This window comes from Leuciscus leuciscus, assembly GCF_965113295.1.
Source record: "Leuciscus leuciscus genome assembly, chromosome: 17".
NCBI classification, from domain to species: domain Eukaryota; kingdom Metazoa; phylum Chordata; class Actinopteri; order Cypriniformes; family Leuciscidae; genus Leuciscus; species Leuciscus leuciscus.
In genome coordinates this window covers 32295761-32317055 of record NC_138741.1, presented here as the reverse complement: position 1 = coordinate 32317055, position 21295 = coordinate 32295761, and the positions used below count along the sequence as shown (strand labels likewise).

General features: G+C 36.6%; 1 protein-coding gene and 1 long non-coding RNA gene across 4 annotated transcripts in view; one reads left to right on the top strand and one right to left on the bottom strand.

Annotated features, from left to right (window-relative positions):
- Positions 1-19228, bottom strand: part of ralgapa2 (Ral GTPase activating protein catalytic subunit alpha 2) — a 176378-nt gene extending 157150 nt beyond the window's left edge. The window contains exon 1 of one of the 3 annotated variants that reach the window (XM_082143396.1): positions 18862-19228. In XM_082143396.1, coding sequence (XP_081999522.1) covers positions 18862-18967 — 106 coding nt within the window. In that variant the 5' untranslated portion in view covers positions 18968-19228. The remainder of the gene's footprint in view (positions 1-18861) is intronic. The other 2 variants (XM_082143395.1, XM_082143397.1) reach the window with 2 other exon arrangements.
- On the top strand, positions 846-11194 carry LOC309479513. The gene is made up of 3 exons (XR_014199251.1): positions 846-1724; positions 9693-10806; positions 10838-11194. It is a non-coding gene; the product is annotated as an uncharacterized lncRNA (long non-coding RNA).
- Positions 19229-21295: the final 2067 nt, after the last annotated feature.

The window sequence follows — 21295 nt, the reverse complement described above, 5'->3', positions numbered from 1 at the left end:
GGTTTTCCTTTAAAAGGATAGATTTTCTGCCCAGTGTTTTACTTAATCTTCTCAATCTAGCAATAATGGAAATCTTTCATGGTGCCTTACACCCAAGGTTGGCACAAACCAGTGCTTATTTTGTAAATAAATAATTGCCGGATCAAAAACAGCAATTAAAAGGCACTGTGACCGACACTGACCATACAACTTACGTTTTTCCCGGCACGAGCATCATTCACAAGTTTCTGCACAGCCTAAACCACAGCCTAGTGTGTTATTCTGTCATGTATAGCTACGTTGAGGCCAAAAATCATTCAGTTGATCAGCAGGGGTGTGAACAGACACTGGTCTCACGGTTCGGTTCGATTATGATTATTATGTCATCGATCCGGTTCAATTCGATATCACGATGCACCGCATCCTCAATTTTAAATTTTACTTCAAAAGTGATGTGTGCGCGCATGTGCTCGCCTGTTCGGGAAGTTGCAGTGACAGAAACAGTGACATTCCAGTTTAAGTTTCAAGGGATTAAAGCTTGTTTATGACACTAAGAAAAGGAAAATCTGTCAAATAAATTTTGTTTTAAAGAAATGTTCATTTAAAAGCAGCGCTCCTTAATCAGTGTATTGTTACCATTAAAGATGCGCGCATCAACCGTCGCCGAGTCCGCTATTGAAAGTGACGATCATCCATTTATAATCACGCGTAACAACACAGAATAATTGTAATTTGACCATTGGGTGCGGATACTTAAATCAGAGAAAGTTATTGGGGCGGGTGGATGATTTGTTTTTGGCTGCGGATTCGGGTTACGGAGCTCATCCGCTTACTCTAAAGCAGTCAGACTCTGCCGGGCGATAACAGCTCGGGGTCAAAACGGCTAACGTGGTTTATCAAGTTAGTGGTATTACCTCCTGCATATTCTATTTGTGCGTGACATGAGCGCACACAACGCGTGTCTTCTGCAGGTCGAGCTTACCAGGATGTTCATAAAAGCCGAAATGTGCCCAGATGTTGGCTTTTAAAGTAGTTGGAGCATTTTTAATTTTCCCCCAGTCGCGTCTCACCTCCCTCTGCCATTGTATGCTACCGCAACAAAGCACGTACGTGACAAATGACGTAAGAAAAGCGTCAGTACATTATAACCGGTTATGGTCTATTACTGAACCGATACCGAATCGTCCTCGTCTGCATCGCGATGCATCGTAGAAACGATTAATTTCGACACCCTTATTGATCAGTGATATTCTCTCACGGACAACGTTGTTGCCTTTTCCATTACATCGATTTCTGATTCTGACTAATCTAATTCCTGTAACTCGTGTCTCCCGCTATCCTGATTATTATTAGCAGTTCCATCTTCGGGATCTCTTTTGATCAGAAACACTACCAGCTTTACTCGTGGATATGGAAAATGAAAAATGAAAAATGAAAAATGAAAAATATGCTTGACTGTCTTTTTGACATTTTGGCGATATGAACTTATTTTTATTAGAATAATTCACCAGGGATATATCTCTCTCCAAAGTTGATCCTACTCTCAAAACACTACACTTTACTTCGTGCAAATGAAAGTTGCATTTCTCTCTATAGGCGCGTGCGTTCACTATACTGCAGGAATGACGAGTCAACATCGTCATCTTCATCTTTGCAGCCAACACTGACTCAGAAAACACTAGTTTATTATTAAACAATTAAAATGTCTCCTTGCTATTTTTTCCCCACACATTCATAATCATTAGGCTACTTTTCCCAGTGCTTTGCGGCAAGCTTCATGCGTGTGCTTGAGCACGAGGCATATCTTCCGCCCCCAGTGGCCTTTATGAGTCATTGAGTCTAAATAAGTCAACAAACTGAAAACATAAACCCAAAGTTTGTTTTAGATAATATAATGCAATCTTGATAAAACAGATTTCAAGGTATCAGTATCGATATCGAAAAACAAATGAACGATACCCAGCCCTACATACAACACTACAGGGAACTGAGAGCTGACGGCTAAAGATGTAAACTGCACCAGCCAACATGACATTTTACTTAAAAAATATTTAAATAGCCTTAAAAAATTTAAATTTATTCAAGCAAATTCACAAGCAAGGTACAAAAGGAAACCAAGTCAACCACTGTACAAAATGTTTACTATGCAGCTTGGTTATGAGACATGCTTAACAGCAGAGCTCATGATTTGTTTTCAAGCCCTTAACAGGGATATTGCTTTCTACACCCCCAAGGCCAAAAATTCCTTCTCCTTCTCATTTAACCATTCCATTGTTTGACACCTCACAAAAAAAAATTATACAAAAATAAAATCTCATTTTACAAAACACAGACCTGATGGCATGTTTTGCACAGAGTGCTCAAGTCTGCAGAATGAGTTATGAGCTGTTTCCTAATGGGCTGGTTGTTTCAGGACGGCTGTTTCCTGCAGGCACGACCACGGGCACAGCAGCGTCTGTTAAGTTATCATGTGGGAACGCTAAGTGGGAAAAATAAAACCTACAGCAAGACCTGATGGGCACATAAAAAATTCAGACTGGGGCATTCAGGGTGAAAATAACAGCTTTTCAAAGCAAGTGGATTCGCTGTGTGATCAAACATATTGAAAGCAAAATCGAAATATCAGGCTAGAAATCATAGACTATAGCTAGACTGGTCTATGAAACGCAGCTATATTGGTGCTTTAAGCAGACAGTTTCAAAGCATTTACTCTCATATAAAAAAAAGAAGTAAGACCTGAGCCACTGATTAAACTTTAGAGCACACACACTTTGGACTAAAGTGACTAAATGCAAGCAAGCGAACACAGAGGCACATGGGAAGTAGAATAGTGTGATGTATATCATGCAACGGCACAAATGTTTCAACCGAGAGAGATTTTGCTAGACTGTATCTTTGTTTGTTTGATTTTAAAGGTATATTTTGCAGTGGGCGTATCAACGTGGCTATTATTGAGAATTTGAGCCGACATGTAATCTCAAACACAGAACCATAGAGAAATGTGGGAAAGAAACAGAACGGGTCCCAAACAAGATGATGTGGAACTTGTTCTCAGTGGTGATTGCTAATTACTGCAATTAGAATTATTATAATTAGGGATATATTCATTATTGGATGGAGGCGTCTGAATGTGAGCTTGCAGTCGATTGTAAGAAAGGGGTGGGAAAAAACGATTGAAGAAGTCTGATGTTTCACCGGATGGTGGGGATTAAAAGCTACAAGCTAAAAAAAAAACTGAAACATGCAGAATGAATCATTCACCATAAGATCAATAAAATGCATTTGGAAAACAGATAAAAGAAAAAAGAAATGTCGATTTCATGCCAACTTTAACTCAGAGCCAGTGTTTTTACTTTGAAAAATGCAGTGCTCACATTTATTTCATTCATAGGCTTTTGAAATGTAATTAGGATGTTTATTCCATCCTAAAATTCAAGACCTCTTCAAATGATAATTAAGACATTTGTTATACCGTTTAAGACTTTTTGTGACCCAAAATTTCATAAAGCTTGACTTTTATTTTTATTTTATTCCCACACGTTCTCCTAAATCCATTTCACAGTTCACACACACATCTATTTTTAGCTGTAAACGTGAGTGAAACACTCACACTGACGATCCATGGATGTCATCCCCACTCAGCTGATGTGCGGTCATTCCTTGACAATATGTTCATATTACCCACTACTAAAGGAAAACCTTATTTACACATTCAAAGCTGCAGTTTTTCTCAGCTTACCATTTAATACAAAAAGTTGTCCACAACAACAAAAAAAGTACATACAATAGACCAGCAGAAAAAGACGACAGTAAAGCACAAATGTGCACGGGCTCAATGGGAGTCAGGAGCTGGTGTCTTTCTGCAACAGACTATTAAGTATTGAGAAACTGACAGAGGCAGCCGCTTGTTAACCACACTGTGACAGGGGTTAATAACAAATCCATGCCTGTCAGCTGGAGCTAAACAAATATGAACGCAGAGGCCAATAAAGATATGGCGAACTCTGGGGCTTTTACAGCACTCTAATACAGTGAAAGTGAGTGCTGATAGATTCTTGGAACGGCATCAAATTCAGGATGTGAAAAATCAATTCTTCATCCTCACAGTGGGACAGACAGCTTTCATCACAAAGCCAACTAGAGGCCACTCTTCAAACTCCTGCATCTGAAACACGTAAAGCTGTGAGCGACGACGAGTGTGGCCTTCATAAAGCTTCACCTGTCAGACAGAGGAGGTGAAGAAAAGAGCCCTGTTAACACACACAGTCTTAAAGGCAATAACAGTTTAATATATTAATATCAGTTTGTTTGCTGTTCATGAGCACTACAGCCTGATAAAGAGGCGAGTCTCCCTGCTGAGGAAAACGTCTCGTTTCAAGGTCCCGCTGACCTTGTAGTAAAGTCAAACAACAGAAGTGTCGGTCACATGCTGCCTCACATGTGTTTTTAACTGGCAGCGTTTGTGTAGTCATCAGACATTTAACTTCCACTCCCAACACTCACAGGCTTTATATGATGAACAAGGCTGTTGTTCATATTTTTGTAGAACATTTGCAGTGTTGACCAACGATATGACCAAGAGCAGGCAAAAGTAATTTGAGGAATAAATTGAAGCAATTGACTGAACCCATCAGTAAAGCTGTGCCTCTTTTGTTTATTTCAAAGTCATTGTAGAGAGTAATTCACTACAGGCAATATCTGTAATAGCAAAGAAATCAATTATTTTATATTCTCTTGCCAAATTCAACCCTTTCAATCATTTTCAGATTTATTTATTTTATTTATTTATTTTGTGACATTATGTTTTATGTAATGCTAAAACACTCACTTTCAGAAGTTGTAGTGATGCTTTCTTTTCCCAGAAAGAATGTGAATATTGGTTAGCCTATATCATTTTCAAGTTTTTTAATATTTTGAATATAATTTAAATTGATTTTACACACTTAAAGCAATATCGTATCGCATTTCGAATATCACATTATTTAACAAGTTATGATGTTTTTCGTCAATATCATGCAGCCGTAATATCAACTTAGTACCAAAGTAATGATATATTCATACTTTGAGTGCTAGGTCTACCCAGAGCAAAGAGAAGAAGAAGAAACAAGAAACAAGCCACCAAGAAAAAGCTGCATTTAAAAAAGTCAGGCATCTCTGTTTGACCAAAGGACTCAGTTTGCAGGCTACTGAAAGACACTGTTCCTCACAGAGGGAATCTTAATGATAGTTGACATGTAGGCTTGTTAAATGAGTTAAAGCCTCATAGACGACAACACACAGTCCCTATAGAGCGCTACAGTTGGGTTGCAGAAGGAAAAACTTAAAGAGAAAGTTATTTTTAAAATGATAAATTATAAACCTTTAAAGACAGACCTGTAGTGAGCTTATATGCTTTAGCCTATATGTTAGCCTATATGCTTTTGTTGAAGACTTATTTTTAAAACAATCGTGATTAACAGTGAAATTAATGGAGAAAAATTCATTGTATGAATATTTATCAATAAACTTATATTGTTTCTATAGGTACAATCAACAACTTTAAATGAATAGTTTTATATTTCACCACCATTTTTAATCTGATTGTCTTTCGCTCAATGCCGAAGTTGGATTGGAGTTATTTTCCTCACTTAAGCCATTTAAGGGCCAGATTTACTGAACAGGACAACTTAGTATGAGACCGCAATACCATAAATTAAAGAAATAGCGTAGCATATCATACATCAAATGGGTTAAGAGTAAGACATGCTTTATTGGGCGTTAAATAAATGGCACAAATACCAGTAAATTGACTACCACAAACCTTAGTAAATCACGTTATTTAAATACTTTTCTCCCATAAATTGTGTCTGAAAGGGAAACTCCTACAAATCCATATTCAATAACGTGTCCACACCTTTTCATTGCTAATTTTTCACTCTCTGTTTTTAGCAAATCATGACAAGTCATTTATTCAATGCCAAAGAGGGTTTGCGTTGACGCAAGCTGTTAGTAAATCCGGCCCTAAGACCATTAGACGTTTTGTTGTTTTGTTTTTGTACAATTTTCTAATTCTTTTTTGCTTCAAATGTTTTTAATGCTATGAATCACCTCATAACTGGTTGGTTTGGCTCATGGCTTATAAGCTTTAACAAAGACTTAAAAAAAAGACTTGGAAAAGTGGGTGGGCACTAATGCGCTCTTTTATACTGGTAGAGTCAGCTGAGCACTGGGTATGTGTGTAAAATTGGACAGGAGTGGCACCACAGCCTGTTGAGCAGGAACAGGAGAGGCGCTCAGTACCACTCCCTCTATCTATTGCTATAGCATTCCTATTCCCTAAAATCAACTCATCATGATTACAGTTGCCTTTAGAGTGGGAACAGCAGGTGCACGGCACTCCTAATGTCTTCTGAAGTCACCAAACCTGTACAGCCTGCTCTTTCACAATAGTAAGCCAATGTACTGTGAAATGAGTTTTGTCAACTTCAACTTCAGCAAATACTTTCAAATATAACAGCAGAAGATTTGATGTGAGGAGGATTAACGGACATGGTCTTGAACTCACAGACTACTCACAGTCCGTTAACCAGTCAACCACTTGGTGCATACACAAACATGGCAAGCACTGTTCTGAACGGCTGGTTAAGATGCAATTTCCGGTAGCTTGGGTGCAGAAATGTTACTGGTCAGCCAGAAAACAAAGGCGTATTTACAAAGCCACGAGATGTGCCAAAGTTGCAAGGCTAGTGGCATCAAATTTATGAAGATAGCAGGACATAACGGCCACTAAAGGGTGAATTACTGGCAACTATAAGCATTCAAAAGTTCACTGATTCATATGAGACTGTAAATCAGATGTTCGCCAGATTGTTTTAAAAATACAAACATGTGTGAATTGTAGGATGCCGGTTTTCTTAAAGTCATTACAGTAATGCTTCTGACTCACATAGTTAGAAACAGAGAGGACAAACATACTGAAAATGAGTTTATGTGCTTGTCTCACTCAAACATGTGCGAAATATTATATAATTGATGTATTTCTCTTGTTTTTGAGCACATCACTGGAGCAGTTTGATCTCATGGTGTTCACTGGTTGAACACAATGATATTGTGTGATTTGTGTGTGATTGTGTGAGTGTTTATATCTTACAAAATGTAAATTGTCAGAAATTTTGGAGTGTTGTATATTTTGATGTAGCATATTACAAGTGTTGCAAGGGTGACTTACAGCCAAAAAGGGTTTCATGACCCTTTAAGTAGTCAAGTCAAGTCATCTTCATTTAAATAGCGCGTTTTACAATACAGATTTTTTTCAAAGCAGCTTTACAGAGATACCAAGAAAATAATGCAACAAAGTTTGTTTCTGCTGTACAGCAGATCTAGAATAGCCTGGGAAAACCCAGACAAACTTCCGGCAAATTTAGATTTGCTCTGCAAGTAGTCTGGCAAAGAGCCCATTCAAACCGATTTCTAATCCATCCAAATCGAGGCACCAATCAGAAACGTTGAGGCGGGCTTTACACAATGACGATCACTCTGATTGGTTTTAGGTCTATCCAATTGCGCCCAGAGGCATTTGAGCGACATCCGTTGGAAGTGAGTTATTAATGAAGCTTTGCCAGACCATAACTCAGTTACTACTGAGAATGGTCTGGTTTTAACCAGGCTAGATCTAGAAGAAAATAGTGTCACAATCCAGCTTAAGTAAGTTCAGTGATGGTTAATTTCTGTTGTAAAAAAAAAAAAAAGAATTTAGTTAATTTATCTATACAGCTGCTCTGGAGAAAACAGTGATGTCATCATCATCCAGCTCAGTTCAGTTCTCATATAATGGTGTCAATGCAGGCAGATCAATAATATCGTTGAATATTAAGTGAATAACACAACTACTAAACTAACTGTAGTTAGTCACTTTACATGTCAGTCATATGTACTATTCCCATTTGGACTGTTTGTCAATAGTCTAAGTCTGGCTATTAAAGACTTCAACAGTAAAAAAAAAACTTCACCACCAGGTGATAGCATAACTAATGAACTTTTAATATAAAGCACAGCTGTCTGAATATCAGTGGAACGCTACAATAAAAGACAAAATTACAATTAAAAAATAATAATCATAACATGCTTTGTAGTGACATTTGGGGCCTTGAGACTGATGGATGGATGTGTGTGTCCTTAACCAAATCATCCAAGGTTTGCAGGGACTCCTAATGGGACGGAGGCCAGACGATGATTTGCATCATTCAAACACACATGTAAATGCAGGACTCATGTAAATAGATTACAATCAGCTTCCTGGTAACCTTGTACTGGGAAACAAGTGCTCAACTATCCCTATATAGCCGTATCCATCTTATTTTCCATCACAATTGATCACATTTTTAATTATATTTGACAAAAGCCCAAGACAAAAGATGAAGATAATGTAGGGCATGTCATTATTGTGCAGTAGGGTTGTCACATTACCTTAAACATATTGCGGTACAACAGCAGCTAAAGTGCAAGTATTTCGTTAGTCATTGCGTTTTTACCATGTTTCTATTCAAATACTATTCAATTTCGGTAGTATTTCTTACTATATGTTAAATAAACCTATGCTACTGTACATACAAAAATGTAAAGTTTATTTAATTTGTATATTTTTTTCTATTGTTTGTGTCCTATCCAAAAATTAAATAAAATGCCCTGCCTTGCTTTATTACAGAAGACTGTGTGTAATGATTGTAGTCAGCTCAAAAGGCATTTGTTTTATAATATTGGTTTGTCTAAAATGGGAAGAAAAACTAAATAAATGTCAAGGTTCACATTTAATTCAGTAGGATTTTTTCCCTTCTAGACCTATTACACTGTCTACAGCAGTCAAATAAGAAAAGTAACAGAAAACTACAATAAAATCTATGCACATATAGGGCTGGGTATCGAGTTCGATACTTTTCTATCGAGTATCGAAACATTGTCTTGTTTTTCAGTACCAAATTTCGATACCTAATCTTCAGTGCATGCAGCATGATTGGCTGTGGCGGAAAAACACTAGATTGTGCGGTTGCCCAAAAAGATGTGTGCGTGTGTGTGTCCTAACCCACATAGATGGATAATATGTTCAAAAGATTAAAAGTGTAGCTACGTTTCCCAGACTCGAGGCCAACAGCGCGCGATGCAATATTTGCGACAAGATGATTGCTGCAAAGATCGGCAACACAACAAATCTGATGAAGCACTTGACAGTGCACAGAATAAACTTAAGAACAGAAAGTTGATCAGTCTTCGACAGCAAGAGCTGGAGCGCATCACAAATAAACCGACACTCAGCGTATAGGATACTTGCCTCACAGACATGAGAAATAGGCACATAGAAAGATTGAAATGTCTACTTTTAAAAGAACCAATTAAAAAACAAATTGTAATACATTGTAATCCAAATAATGGTGCATTTCTCTCTATAGGCGCGTGCGTTCACTATACTGCAGGAATGACGAGTCAGCATCGTCATCTTCATCTTTGCAGCCAACACTGACTCAGAAAACACTAGTTTATTTATAAACAATTAAAGGTATAGCGGAGGATCTTTCCAAATTTTAGATAAGACCCGCCCTCTCCACTTTTTGAAAAGTTTGATTGATTCACCAGAATGATTGACAATTAGGAGGACCAATAGTTTAGACTACCCACCAGGAAGTAAAACATCCTCCGCTATACCTTTAAAATGTGTCCTTGCTATTTTTTATAATCATTAGGCTACTTTTGCCAGTGCTTTGCGGCAAGCTTTATGTGGCATATACCAGGCATATATTCCACCCCCCAGTAGCCTATTTAATTCAATTCACATTTATTTTGTAGCTGTAGCATTTTTCACAATACATATCGTTTCAAAGCAGCTTTACAGAAAATGCATTGTTGATGATCGTTCTAAATTACAATTTAGAGTGATCTGTTATCAGAGGTGACTATGTGTAAGTAGGCTAATGCATTTCAATTAAATTTTCATTCAGTTTCATTGTTAAACAATGCATTAACTGTTAAAGGGCACCTATTATGCAAAATTCACTTTTACATGGTGTTTGAACATAATTGTGTGTTGGCAGTGTGTGAGCAAAACCACCCTAGAATGATAAAAATCCACCCAGTAGTTTTTTTACTATCTCAATAAATCACAAGCACTGTCTCAGAACGCCCTGTTCTAGATTTCCCTCACTGTGACGTAGAAATGCGCTAAGCCCCACCGACGCGGTTTGATTGACAGTCTGGTTTTGGCATAGACCCCGCCCTCGGTGATCTGCATCCTCCATTGTTTCAACGACAGCCGGTGTGTAATGTCTCATAAGAAGTTAACTTAGGTGTTCTGTTGTGGAATTTAAGAATGGACATAGTAGTCTTCACTGACATCAGAGCCACTGAAAACGCAGCGGATGGATTTTATTTATGAAGAAACGGCGCCACTTAAACTTCCTTCATTTTCTGACTGACTGTTTAGTGAACGAGGGTCAAAGTTAATCAAGTGTGGATCATTGCCTACAGTTCGCGATTCAACGTCACCTCCAGAAGTAAGTGTATTTTATGATTTTTGAGCAAATAGTCATTTCAGTCGATGTCAGCCAGTTCAACAACAAATGCGTCTAAAGCTATTTATTGTCGTCGTCATAGATGTCTCAACAAACAACGTCAGACAGTTTTATGTCACGTAGGCTATCATTTTTGCAGCAATTACAAATGTAAATAAATTAAGGTCTGCTCTATCTCCATAGACAGTATATAAACGTCTATCTCCCTCCCCTTAAGAAAAAAATAAATAAATCGTTTGTACTTAGCAAACCTTATCACAGTATTTGTGTGTGTGTGCGTGTGTGTGTAGTTTAAAAAAATTGCGCGAACGTTATCACAGTTCGTGTGTGTGTGTGTGTGTGTGTTGCACATCCATAATTGCAAAGGGGACGCGATTAAAACTTTGTAAGTACATAAATGTATCAAATAACCATTCCGAGACGTTTAGTCCATTCTCATTCGTGTACTCTTCATCATCTGGGTCCAGCAGCAGGGTGGGGACATGCAGCTCATTAACATTTAAGGTGGTACACTCCAAAACAGCTCTTTTTAAAACAGGCCCCAAAAATGACATTTTCAAATGGTTATAATAAATTAACTGTGGGGTATTTTGTGCTGAAACTTCACAAATGCATTCTGGGGACACCCAAGACCAATATTACATCTTGTAAAAAGGGGCATAATAGGTGCCCTTTAAGGCAGAAACAATGAGCTAATTTAAAGAATACATGTAAAATGATTAGGATACATAGAAAACTTAAAGGGATAGTTCACTTTGAAATTAAATTTTGGTATGTTTTAGCTTACCTCAAGGGCATCCAAGATGTAGGTGTCTTTTTTTCCGCAGTAGTTTCAATTTTGATATTTTTAGGTCAAACCGTTCTTGTCTGTCAGTCATATAGTGCAGGTCGATGGTCACTGTCTCAAAGAGCATGCACAGAGTCCAAATTAAAACAATTCCCCATCTTCCAAATTAAACAATTCCCCATCGTAAGTACACATTGATGGCCCAAGACACGAAACGAGCGGTTTGTGTGAGAAAACGAACAGTATTTATATCGTTTTTACCTCTTGAACACAGCCACGTCCAAGTGATCTGAGAGCGCAGGCGGGTATAGATATATACACTAGATGTCGCATTGGCTACGGTTTCGCAGTAGCCAATGCGACATCTAGTGTATATATCTATACCCGCCCGCGCTCTCAGATCATTTGGACGCAGCTAAACATACCAACATTTTATTTCAAAGTGACCTATCCCTTTAAGCATTGGTGTTTTCAAAATATGAGTGTAAAAAAAAAGTCAACAAACGTTTTTTTTTTTTTTGAGGTAATGTTGTTAAAACGGATTTTATTTTATTGTTTTATAAAATTGGTATCGAAAAAAGTATCGCCCAGGAACCGGTATCGAAGTAATGGTATCGGTATCGAACATTTTTTAACGATAGCCAGCCCTATGCACATATCGAATCGAAATTTGATTCAAAAATCGAGAATTGATTTTTAACACGCTTCTCGTGTATGAAAAGTATCTGTACACATGCAGGGCGGCAAATATCACAAGCAAAGGCTTGTCGTGTACTGACAACTACATTATTTAACCGTATTTTCTTCGCTAGGATGTTGATATAACAACTGTTCAAGTGTCAAGTAAGTTTCATCTATAATGTTTTTCCTTTAAACCGTATTGTCCCTCATAACCGATAGTTTAACAAGCCTATAAGCAAGCTTAATTGTTATACTAGTTTGACATGCCATAGAAGAAAAAGGAAAAGCTCATCTTGCGAGTGGACGTTTCTCTGAACCCACTGCGAGTCAAGACCAACGCATGCAAAACCTGATATAAAATTAAATTATTTTGTTTTGTTGCAGATATATACTTTTCAAAATAATATATTCATTTCAAGATGACGTGACGGTAATTTAAACGCAGCCTTTGTAAAAATATAAAGCAAAATATTAAATGTGCAACAAAAAAAAAAAATTGTAAACGACTAGTATTTCCAAGTCGACTAGCAGTAACAGTAGCCTTTCATTAATCTACCAGCCGGCTAGTCTCACACATCCCTAATCACGTCCTCCTGTGTGAACAGCCCATAATGCAGCATTAAGCTCAAACAAATGAATCATTTAAAACACAAGCATAACTCTAGCTGTGTTTAGCTTCAGTGCCACATTTAAGATTAATCAGTAACGTGCATCGCCATTTTGAGGGCATTTCATTACCTGTTATTATGTGCAAAGAAAATGGCAAAGGTTTAGTTTGCAGACCTAAAAGTGGAATAATACTTCCAGGGTTGTTATATGTGACCCTGGATCACAAAACCATGCCACAAGTCGCACGGGTATATTTGTTGCAAAAGCCATCAATACATTGTATGGGTCAAAATTATAAATTTTTCTTTTATGTCAAAAATCATCAGGACTTTAAGTAAAGATCATGTTCCATAAAGATATTTTGTAAATTTCCTACCGTAAATATATACAACATTTGTTTTTGTGAGTGAATGCAGCACAATTGCGAACATAAATGGACAACTTTAAAGGTGATTTTCAGAATGTTTAGATTTGTATGCACCCTCAGATTCCACAGATTTTCAAATATTGTCCTATCATAACAAACCATACATCAATGGAAAGCTTATTTATTCAGCTTTCAGATGATGTATAAATCTCAATTTCAAAAAAAATTTACCCATGTGACTGGTTTTGTGGTCCAGGGTCACATATATGAATAATAATTTTTTTAAAAACTATCTGGAAAAACTGCGTAAAGCATGCATAATATCCACCCATGCACTAGAAGCAAAATGATTTTGCCCTTCTGATTAGAGACGAGCCAGTGGAGTGGGTCATCCCTGCGACCCGGACTGTGGTGTTGACCGTTGTCCTGTCACACTGATAGTGGCCATTGGGGGGGGGGGGGGGGGGGGGGTTGAAGGCAGGCTGTGTGTGATCAGGTGCTGCTGTAATTACAAAACCAAACCATGCTCAACCACGCATGACCAGTGAACGCACACACAGCAGCTCTCTGACTCTAACCCACAGACACAACATTAATACTGATCAAAACATGTGTTTTTGGTACAAACTTAACAACTATTGGAACTATTTAACTTTTTATTTAACTGTGTGGGAAAGATCAAATATATGATTATTAGGGATGCACCGATATGAAAATTTTGCCATATTTGGAAGTGGATAACCGATCTATATTGTCCAATAAATCTAAATCCAAATTTATTACAAAATTACAAAAACAAAAGGCTCACCATTAAAAGCTATATGCCAAACAGAAATCAAACACTGTACAGTACAGTAGCCAGTAGTGGACTAGTGTAATAATTTTTTTTTAAATAATTTTACTCTCCTAAAATCATAATAATTTCCTTATCAAAAATAATTAGCCTACTGCCTTACAAAGAAATAAAAAAAAACGCCTAAATAATGCAAACAAGTCATGGCAACCCGTCAAAATAAGAGTTCGGTTTAACTTGACAAATATATTACTGTTGTACAGTAGAATTTAGATATGTCTCAATGTAATAATAATACGAACACTAATAATAAGAAATTGTTATCAAAACTTAATTTAAGGAATAATCACAATTCTTCGATGTTTGGGGGGGGGATATTTCATAGAAATTATCATTTATTTATTTTATATAAAAATGGCTGTTTTTATGAATTCAATTAATTAAGTAGCTAGTAGCCTATTATTTACGGGTAACTATTACAGTATACAAACATTACAGACAATGGCAGACCAGACGGCGACCAAAGCAGCTCTGGCATAATGTATAAATGACTTCAATAAATGACTTACAGTTTCTTTACAGTTATTGAGGTAAACATGCCTAAAGTACAGAAAAAAGGTACCGTTGGGTCCCGGCACCGAATTTCATGTAGGTACTGGTGCCGGTTAAAATGTGAACGGTTTTGTTTTTATAGGCACTAACGATTTGGCATTAAAACGTCAGCTCCTTTAGTGGGCAAAAGGACACTGGTGAAGGTTTTGCTTGGGCAGATTTGTCTGTGTGTGATTCATTAACTAGGCCTGAAATGTCCTGAACACATGACCAAATCATATTCAATAATACAAGCAACCAAACACATAAATAACAGCACAAAGAATAAAAAATTAGGGGGGATAAATAAATAAAATCAGGCCACTAATGGCACTTCTCTATAACACCATCACTCATCCTCACTTCCTGTCCACACAGGAAGCAGCCTGTGAGAGGAAATTCTTCCTTTCATGAAAACACTGGACAATGTCACACTGCAGCTGGGTGATAGTTTGGAGATCCTAATAACAGCTGATGTGCAAAACACACCGGTTTTATCTAGCTCTGAATACACCGACCACAAAAACACTAGGAAGTCACAGACAGCATCCTCTGACCTCTTACCTCTGCTTACTTGTCTTGACACTGAACCAGAAATGAGTCAGCAGGAAAAGCACTGATAAACTATTCATATAAAGACAGCATGCAGTGTAAAAAAAAAAAAAATAATAATAATGTAAAGGTGAAACAAAGAACAAGTACAGAGATTTCATGTTTCTCAAAACCCAGTGAGCTGCAAACTAGACTGCATTTTTGGACATCAAAGAAAGCGCAATCCAATGAAAAGAGAGGTAAAGAGTGCAGCACATATCTGTGAAGGAGAGCTGTGAGGGGCGATTCACTGTTTATATATTTTAAAGCACTGAATCGCTAATAGCAATTAATTCGATTCTTAGCATTTAAAATCGATTATTGATAGAAATGTACGATTCACGATTCCAAAATACATGTTTCAAGGTCAACACATATGCATCGTCAGGATTTGTAATCGATGCATCGAGAGAACGAGTGAATCATTACAGCCCTATCCATTAGTAATTGTGATCTCGACTTCAGTGAAAGTTACATTATTGTCTTTATGAGTCAGTAGCAAAGACTTTTATATTGAAAGGGACTGAGAAACAAGGACATTTATTTTTACTTTAAACAAAGTCTTATAAGACGCAATTTACAACTGCTTTGACTAGCGCTGTCTTGGACAAAGACATCGCTTTCCTCAGAGGGCATTCAAACTGATTTTGTGATTATGAATAAGCTGTAGAGCTGGGCGATAAAACGATAACGATATGTATCGCGATAGACACGTAATCAATATCAATAAAAAATGCGTTCGATAAAACATTCGATAATTATTTTTTTTTCTTCGTTGGAAGAAACCAGAGGTTGCAAAGCAAGTTTGGTTGCATGAACAAAGGTTCTCACTTTCTGGTAACCTAGCAACGTAGGGGGTGACATGTTAACAGCCGGTCATGTAACAGTATCAAGTTTGGTTGCGCCATATCGTTGTCTCGTGTTGCTGGATTCTTCAGTAACAGCACCGGCGTGGAGTGATAAGGGGAAAATGAGTGCAGCAGCGAGCGAGGAAATTGTTGATAAAACAGGGAAAGTCGGCTCGCCGGTATGGCAGTTTTTGGGATTTTATAAGTCTGACCACACCAATGTCGTCTGCAAATTATGCAAGACCGTCGTCAGTTTCTCAATGTTTATATTTAACACTTTGCACTATTTGTGCAACAATTTATTAAGCATTTCTTACGTATTCTTTAATTTTGCACCTTTATGTTAAGAGATAATTGTTAAGTGTTCATTGTGATTTTAGACTCATGTTTACATTTGAATTATTTGAGTGTTTTCCATGGTTGTGTTGACATTTCTGCCTTTTTAACTGAGGGGAATATACATTTAGAGAAAGGTTAAGTTTAAAATAATAAAAATTTTTAAATGTAATATATTTGTCTCCTGGTCCTTATTTTAAATAGGTCATAAAAAAGATCAATAATTATCGATATCGACCGATATGAAACACTTTTCAGCCATATCGCCCAGCCCTAATAAGCTGTATGATAGACCTGAAGAATATCTGCAGGTAATGCACTCGCATAGTCGATCTCTCTCTCATAATACTATACATAACACAATAAGCTTAAGTAAATTAGGTAAATCTTATATATATATATAGCACATTTACACACAGCAAAGCGGACCAAAGTGCTGAACAGAGTAAAGAAAATAGAAAAATAGAAAAACAGAATAAAACAAAATAGAAGACAAACAATACTAAATACTAAAATGAGATTAAAACGCCTGGAAGAAAAGATCTAGCTTCAATGAAGCGACTCAGCGTTCCTTCGTTGCTTGTTGTAAAGTGAAGTTTAAAGGCAGGGAGGTCATTTGTTCCAGAAGCATTTTTTGCAGAAGGACCATAAAATGTTCGTCCAATCACTGCATTCGGTTCGACCAGTCGGCCACTTTTTACTGGTAACATAAAACTTATAACATAAGAATTATCAGGACCCACTAATATTCCCCCATTATTATACATTGTATTCAACATAATATATTGTAGTTTAATGTAGTACTGACTCTGAAAACTAAAAAAAATTCTCACAGGGTAATTTTTATTTTGGGTGAACTAGCCACGATACATATTGTCACTAGCCACGATACATATTGTCACTAGCCACGATATATATTGTTCCATTTTTGTATTGCGATATATTGTTACACCCCTAGCTATTAGTGTTAATTGTGTTAACGAAATCCATGACATAAAATGTTCATTGACGACCTTTTAGACGTTACTTAGACGATAACGAGACGACTCCAACGTCATTAAACGATAACTGTGACTATATCAATGTGCAATATCATTGATGAAAAAAGACGAGACTAAAATGTAGTTAAAAAAATAAAAACTTGACAAAAATCACTTAGTTTTTGTCGAATGAATGAGGACAAAACATTACAGACTGATTTTAACAAGCAGATACAATCTTTCATGATTACGGTTGCCAGATTTCAAGAATGTAAATCCCCCAATCAGAGCTTTTCTGTTAAAAGAACACATTTTCTTCAGTGTTTTACTTAATATTTGCAATCTGGCAATAATGTGAACGTGCTCTCTCTACACTCCAGAAGAAGGGCGAATGATCTGAAAACACAGTCAGAAAAGTAAGCTGCAGTTCAGCGATCTCCATTTGAGATTTTCTGCTTAAAAGAAAGTGTCTACGAGCCACTTATGCTATTTGCTGCGACTAAATCTGCGATCAAACCTTCTCAGTGATGAACTGTAATAAATCCAAACATGGATCTCGATTATATTTGCGATTGTGGTTTTAATTTTTGATAGAACTTTTTTTGTTTTACCAGTTGGCCTATATGATAAATAGCCTATAATAAACCATGTTGGCTCAACTTTTAAACTGTCAACTTGAGATCTGAATCCGTGGCAGAAGGAAGTAGTTTTAAGGTTTTTTTAAAGACACTCTGTTGTTGTCTCTTACTTATTTACATACTTTTCGAAGTTCGAAATGTTGTATAAATGTTGAGCGATATGGCTCTATATCAGCATTTTCTACAGATTGTCTACCATATGATATAGTAGTACACAATGGTGGCCAAAAGGGATGTCTAGAGGGGATATTTGTTTTAAATGAGTCTACAAGTTCGATTATTTGGGAAAGAAAAGGCAAAAAAAACAAGAACCTCACAGCAAAAAGCATAAATTGACTACAACATAATCAGTTACTAATATTTTGTTGGTTCTCTCTTGTTTTTGGCATGTGTTCATAATTTCTTTGTATGACAGCCAGGCCAGAAAGTATGTTTGCACAATTTAGCATCTTTCATAGCGTTATCACACATAATGTATAAAACAATTGACTGCAAGCACAACTACACAATATGCTTACAAAATCTCTAACGTTATATATTTGGTACATATTCGCACATGACATACTGTCAGGTCAGTTTTTACATATTCTGTATATATTCAGACACATGTCCTTTTATTATATTTGTTGTTCATATATATATATATATATATATATATATATATATATATATATATATATATATATATATATATATATATATATAAAATTTAAAAACATCATTGTATGTTTGTTGTTTAAGTGTGTGAGTGTGTGTGTGTGTGTGTGTGTGTGTGTGTGTGTGTGTGTGTGTGTCGTGTGTTATTTATATTTTCTGTATATATTCACACATGCATGCGTGTCATGTCTGTTGTTTATATATTTGTAATATTCACACAAAACAGGCTGTCATGTCTGTTGTTGATGTAGCACGATAAGCTAGCTAACGCTAATCATTCAATCCATACATTATCGATCACAAATGGAGTAACACGCACATTAAAGCCCCTGTTTCACATTCAAACACCCATTTGAACATCTCTGTGGCATTTAAACCCTGAAACCCGCAGATTTGCTGAGGATAAATCCGTGGTGTAGGGAAGATATGCCTCTCACTGTTCCAGTCCTGTCAGAGTCTCACTCACCTAACAGCGCGCGTAGATGCTTCAAACGCGTGAAAACATCCTTCTTTGGGTCCAGAACTTTCTGTGTAGATTTCTTGACGTCTCCATAACCCCTTCGAGTGAACATTCCGGTGTAAAAGGCGATTTTGTAGCCGGTTTTACCTTCCTTTCACCATTCAGACCTGTGTGTGTGTGTGTGTGAAGAACAGCAGCTGCCTGACTGACTGACCGAACGACCGACGGCAGGGCGCCAGATCCGCTGAAAAAACTCCCCTCGATCACTGAGAGAAACAAACAAACACATTTAGATCAATATTTTCAGGCTTTCTGCTGGCACGGATGCCCAATTCTTGACAAAACAAAGGTTTAGTCTACGAAAAATATGACAAATTTGATCTACATTCAGTAGTTACATAGCAGTAGCAGTAGCATTACAATATCCCTAGGCGTGCACTGAGGTGTATTGATAATTTACTGTATATTATATACAAAACTATACAGAGTGTTCTTGAAAATATGGCAACACATATCGCCGTTGTGGGTGTGTAAATACGGAAGTATACTGACAGATACACTACCTCATGTTGTTGTTGTTTTTATAATAATTATTATTAGTACTACTACTACTCTTTACCTAGCAAAAAAAAAAAATCACGCTTTCAAAAAATTGTTTTAAACATTTGCCATATTTAACTATTTTCATAAAATTATCCAGATAATTTATATGTCCTAATATTATGTGCCATTATTATTAAACATTTCAATTTCAAAGATATTTGAAAAGATAAAAGATATGATTACATCCCGTTCGTTATGACGTAGCCCGCGGGTTCAGATGTAGCAGGTGTATCTGAAATGGTGGATTATACTCGCGCGCCATCTGGCGATTTATCTTGATATTGCATCCACCTGCTGCTATTACTGCGCATGCGCACCACCAATCACAAACATGCAGTATTTAGACTTCTGATCAATTTAGATGTAGATTTAGATGTAACATAGATTTAATAGCATTTTTTTTTTTTTTTATATTAGACCATACATTTATAAGATTATACTTTTGATAAGGAATGTGTTTTCGAAAATGTTTAGTAAAATGTTCAATAGCATTTATATATATGAGCTGCACTATATAAACAAACACATTTTTACATGTAATTCACAAAATGTATTAAAAAGATAAATAAATTAAAACAAAATTAATTAACACCAAATCCATACAATGATCATGGGGACCTCTAAAGGGTTTTCTTTTATTCAAACAGTGTGTAAAATAATGTGTTAATTACCGAATTCTAGTAATTTACTTGCACATAATCTGCCTGGAACAATAGTCAATTATATAATACAAAAATATTTGACTAAATTTGCCAAAAAGGTTTTGTATAAGGAGAAATGTTTCATGTTTATTTGCATTTTTTTTCAATAAAGTATGTTTATGAGCTGTTTAATTCATAACATATGATTCGAAATAAAATGTTATTATAACAGAATTAACTAATTAAAACTAAATCCATAAAATGATGACATGATGGAACCCCTAAAAGGCTCTCAGCATCTGACAGAATGCTTTAAGGTATAGAACCATTTCTGTTTACTCTTTACGAGGAGTGCAATGGGATTTTTGCTTGGTTTAACGTCTCATGCAGAGGATGGTGCTTGTTTCAGTCTAGTGTCCCGTCATTAGGACCCACTCAGAGCACAGGGTGAGCGCCCCCTGCTGGCCTCAATAACACCTCTGCCAGCAGACACCTGGTTTAGGAGGCCTCACACAGGTATTACTGACCAGACTCAACCTGAGCTTCAGTGGGCAACCAGGGTCATATGGCTGTGTCCATGTGTTTGTTGCTGGCTGGCGTCTGCATGTGTCATATTATTTCGATCATTCGATCAACATTTTGAGGTTTACCAGAGTGCAAATGCATTTGCAAATTGCAATACAAGAATGTGCCTGCAAAGCTGGTAAGTTAATTAAAGATAAAATGTCATCTTACAATATGCTTGATTTGAATTCTGTACTAAAGCTTTAAAGGGTTTGTTCACCCAAAAATGAAAAATCTGTCATCATTTACTCACCCTCATGTCGTTGCAAAACCATAAGGCTTTCATTTATCTTCAGAACACAAATGAAGATCTTTTTGATGAAATCTGAGAGCTTTCTGTCCCTCCATTGACAGCCTATGCAACTTTGACATTTCAAAAAGTTCATAAAGAGAACGTAAAACTAATCCATATGAATTGAGCGGTTTAGTCCAAATTTTCTGCAGAGACTCAATCGATATGATTTTAGGCTTTTATTCACATATAAACATTTATCAGCGAACATAAATCAACCAAACCTGCTTGACACGCGAGAAAGTGAGCTTTAGTTTACCACAACTGATGTGAGTTGATGAATGTTTATATGTGAATAAAAGACTAAATTCAGTCTGTTCATCATATAAAGCGATTGAGT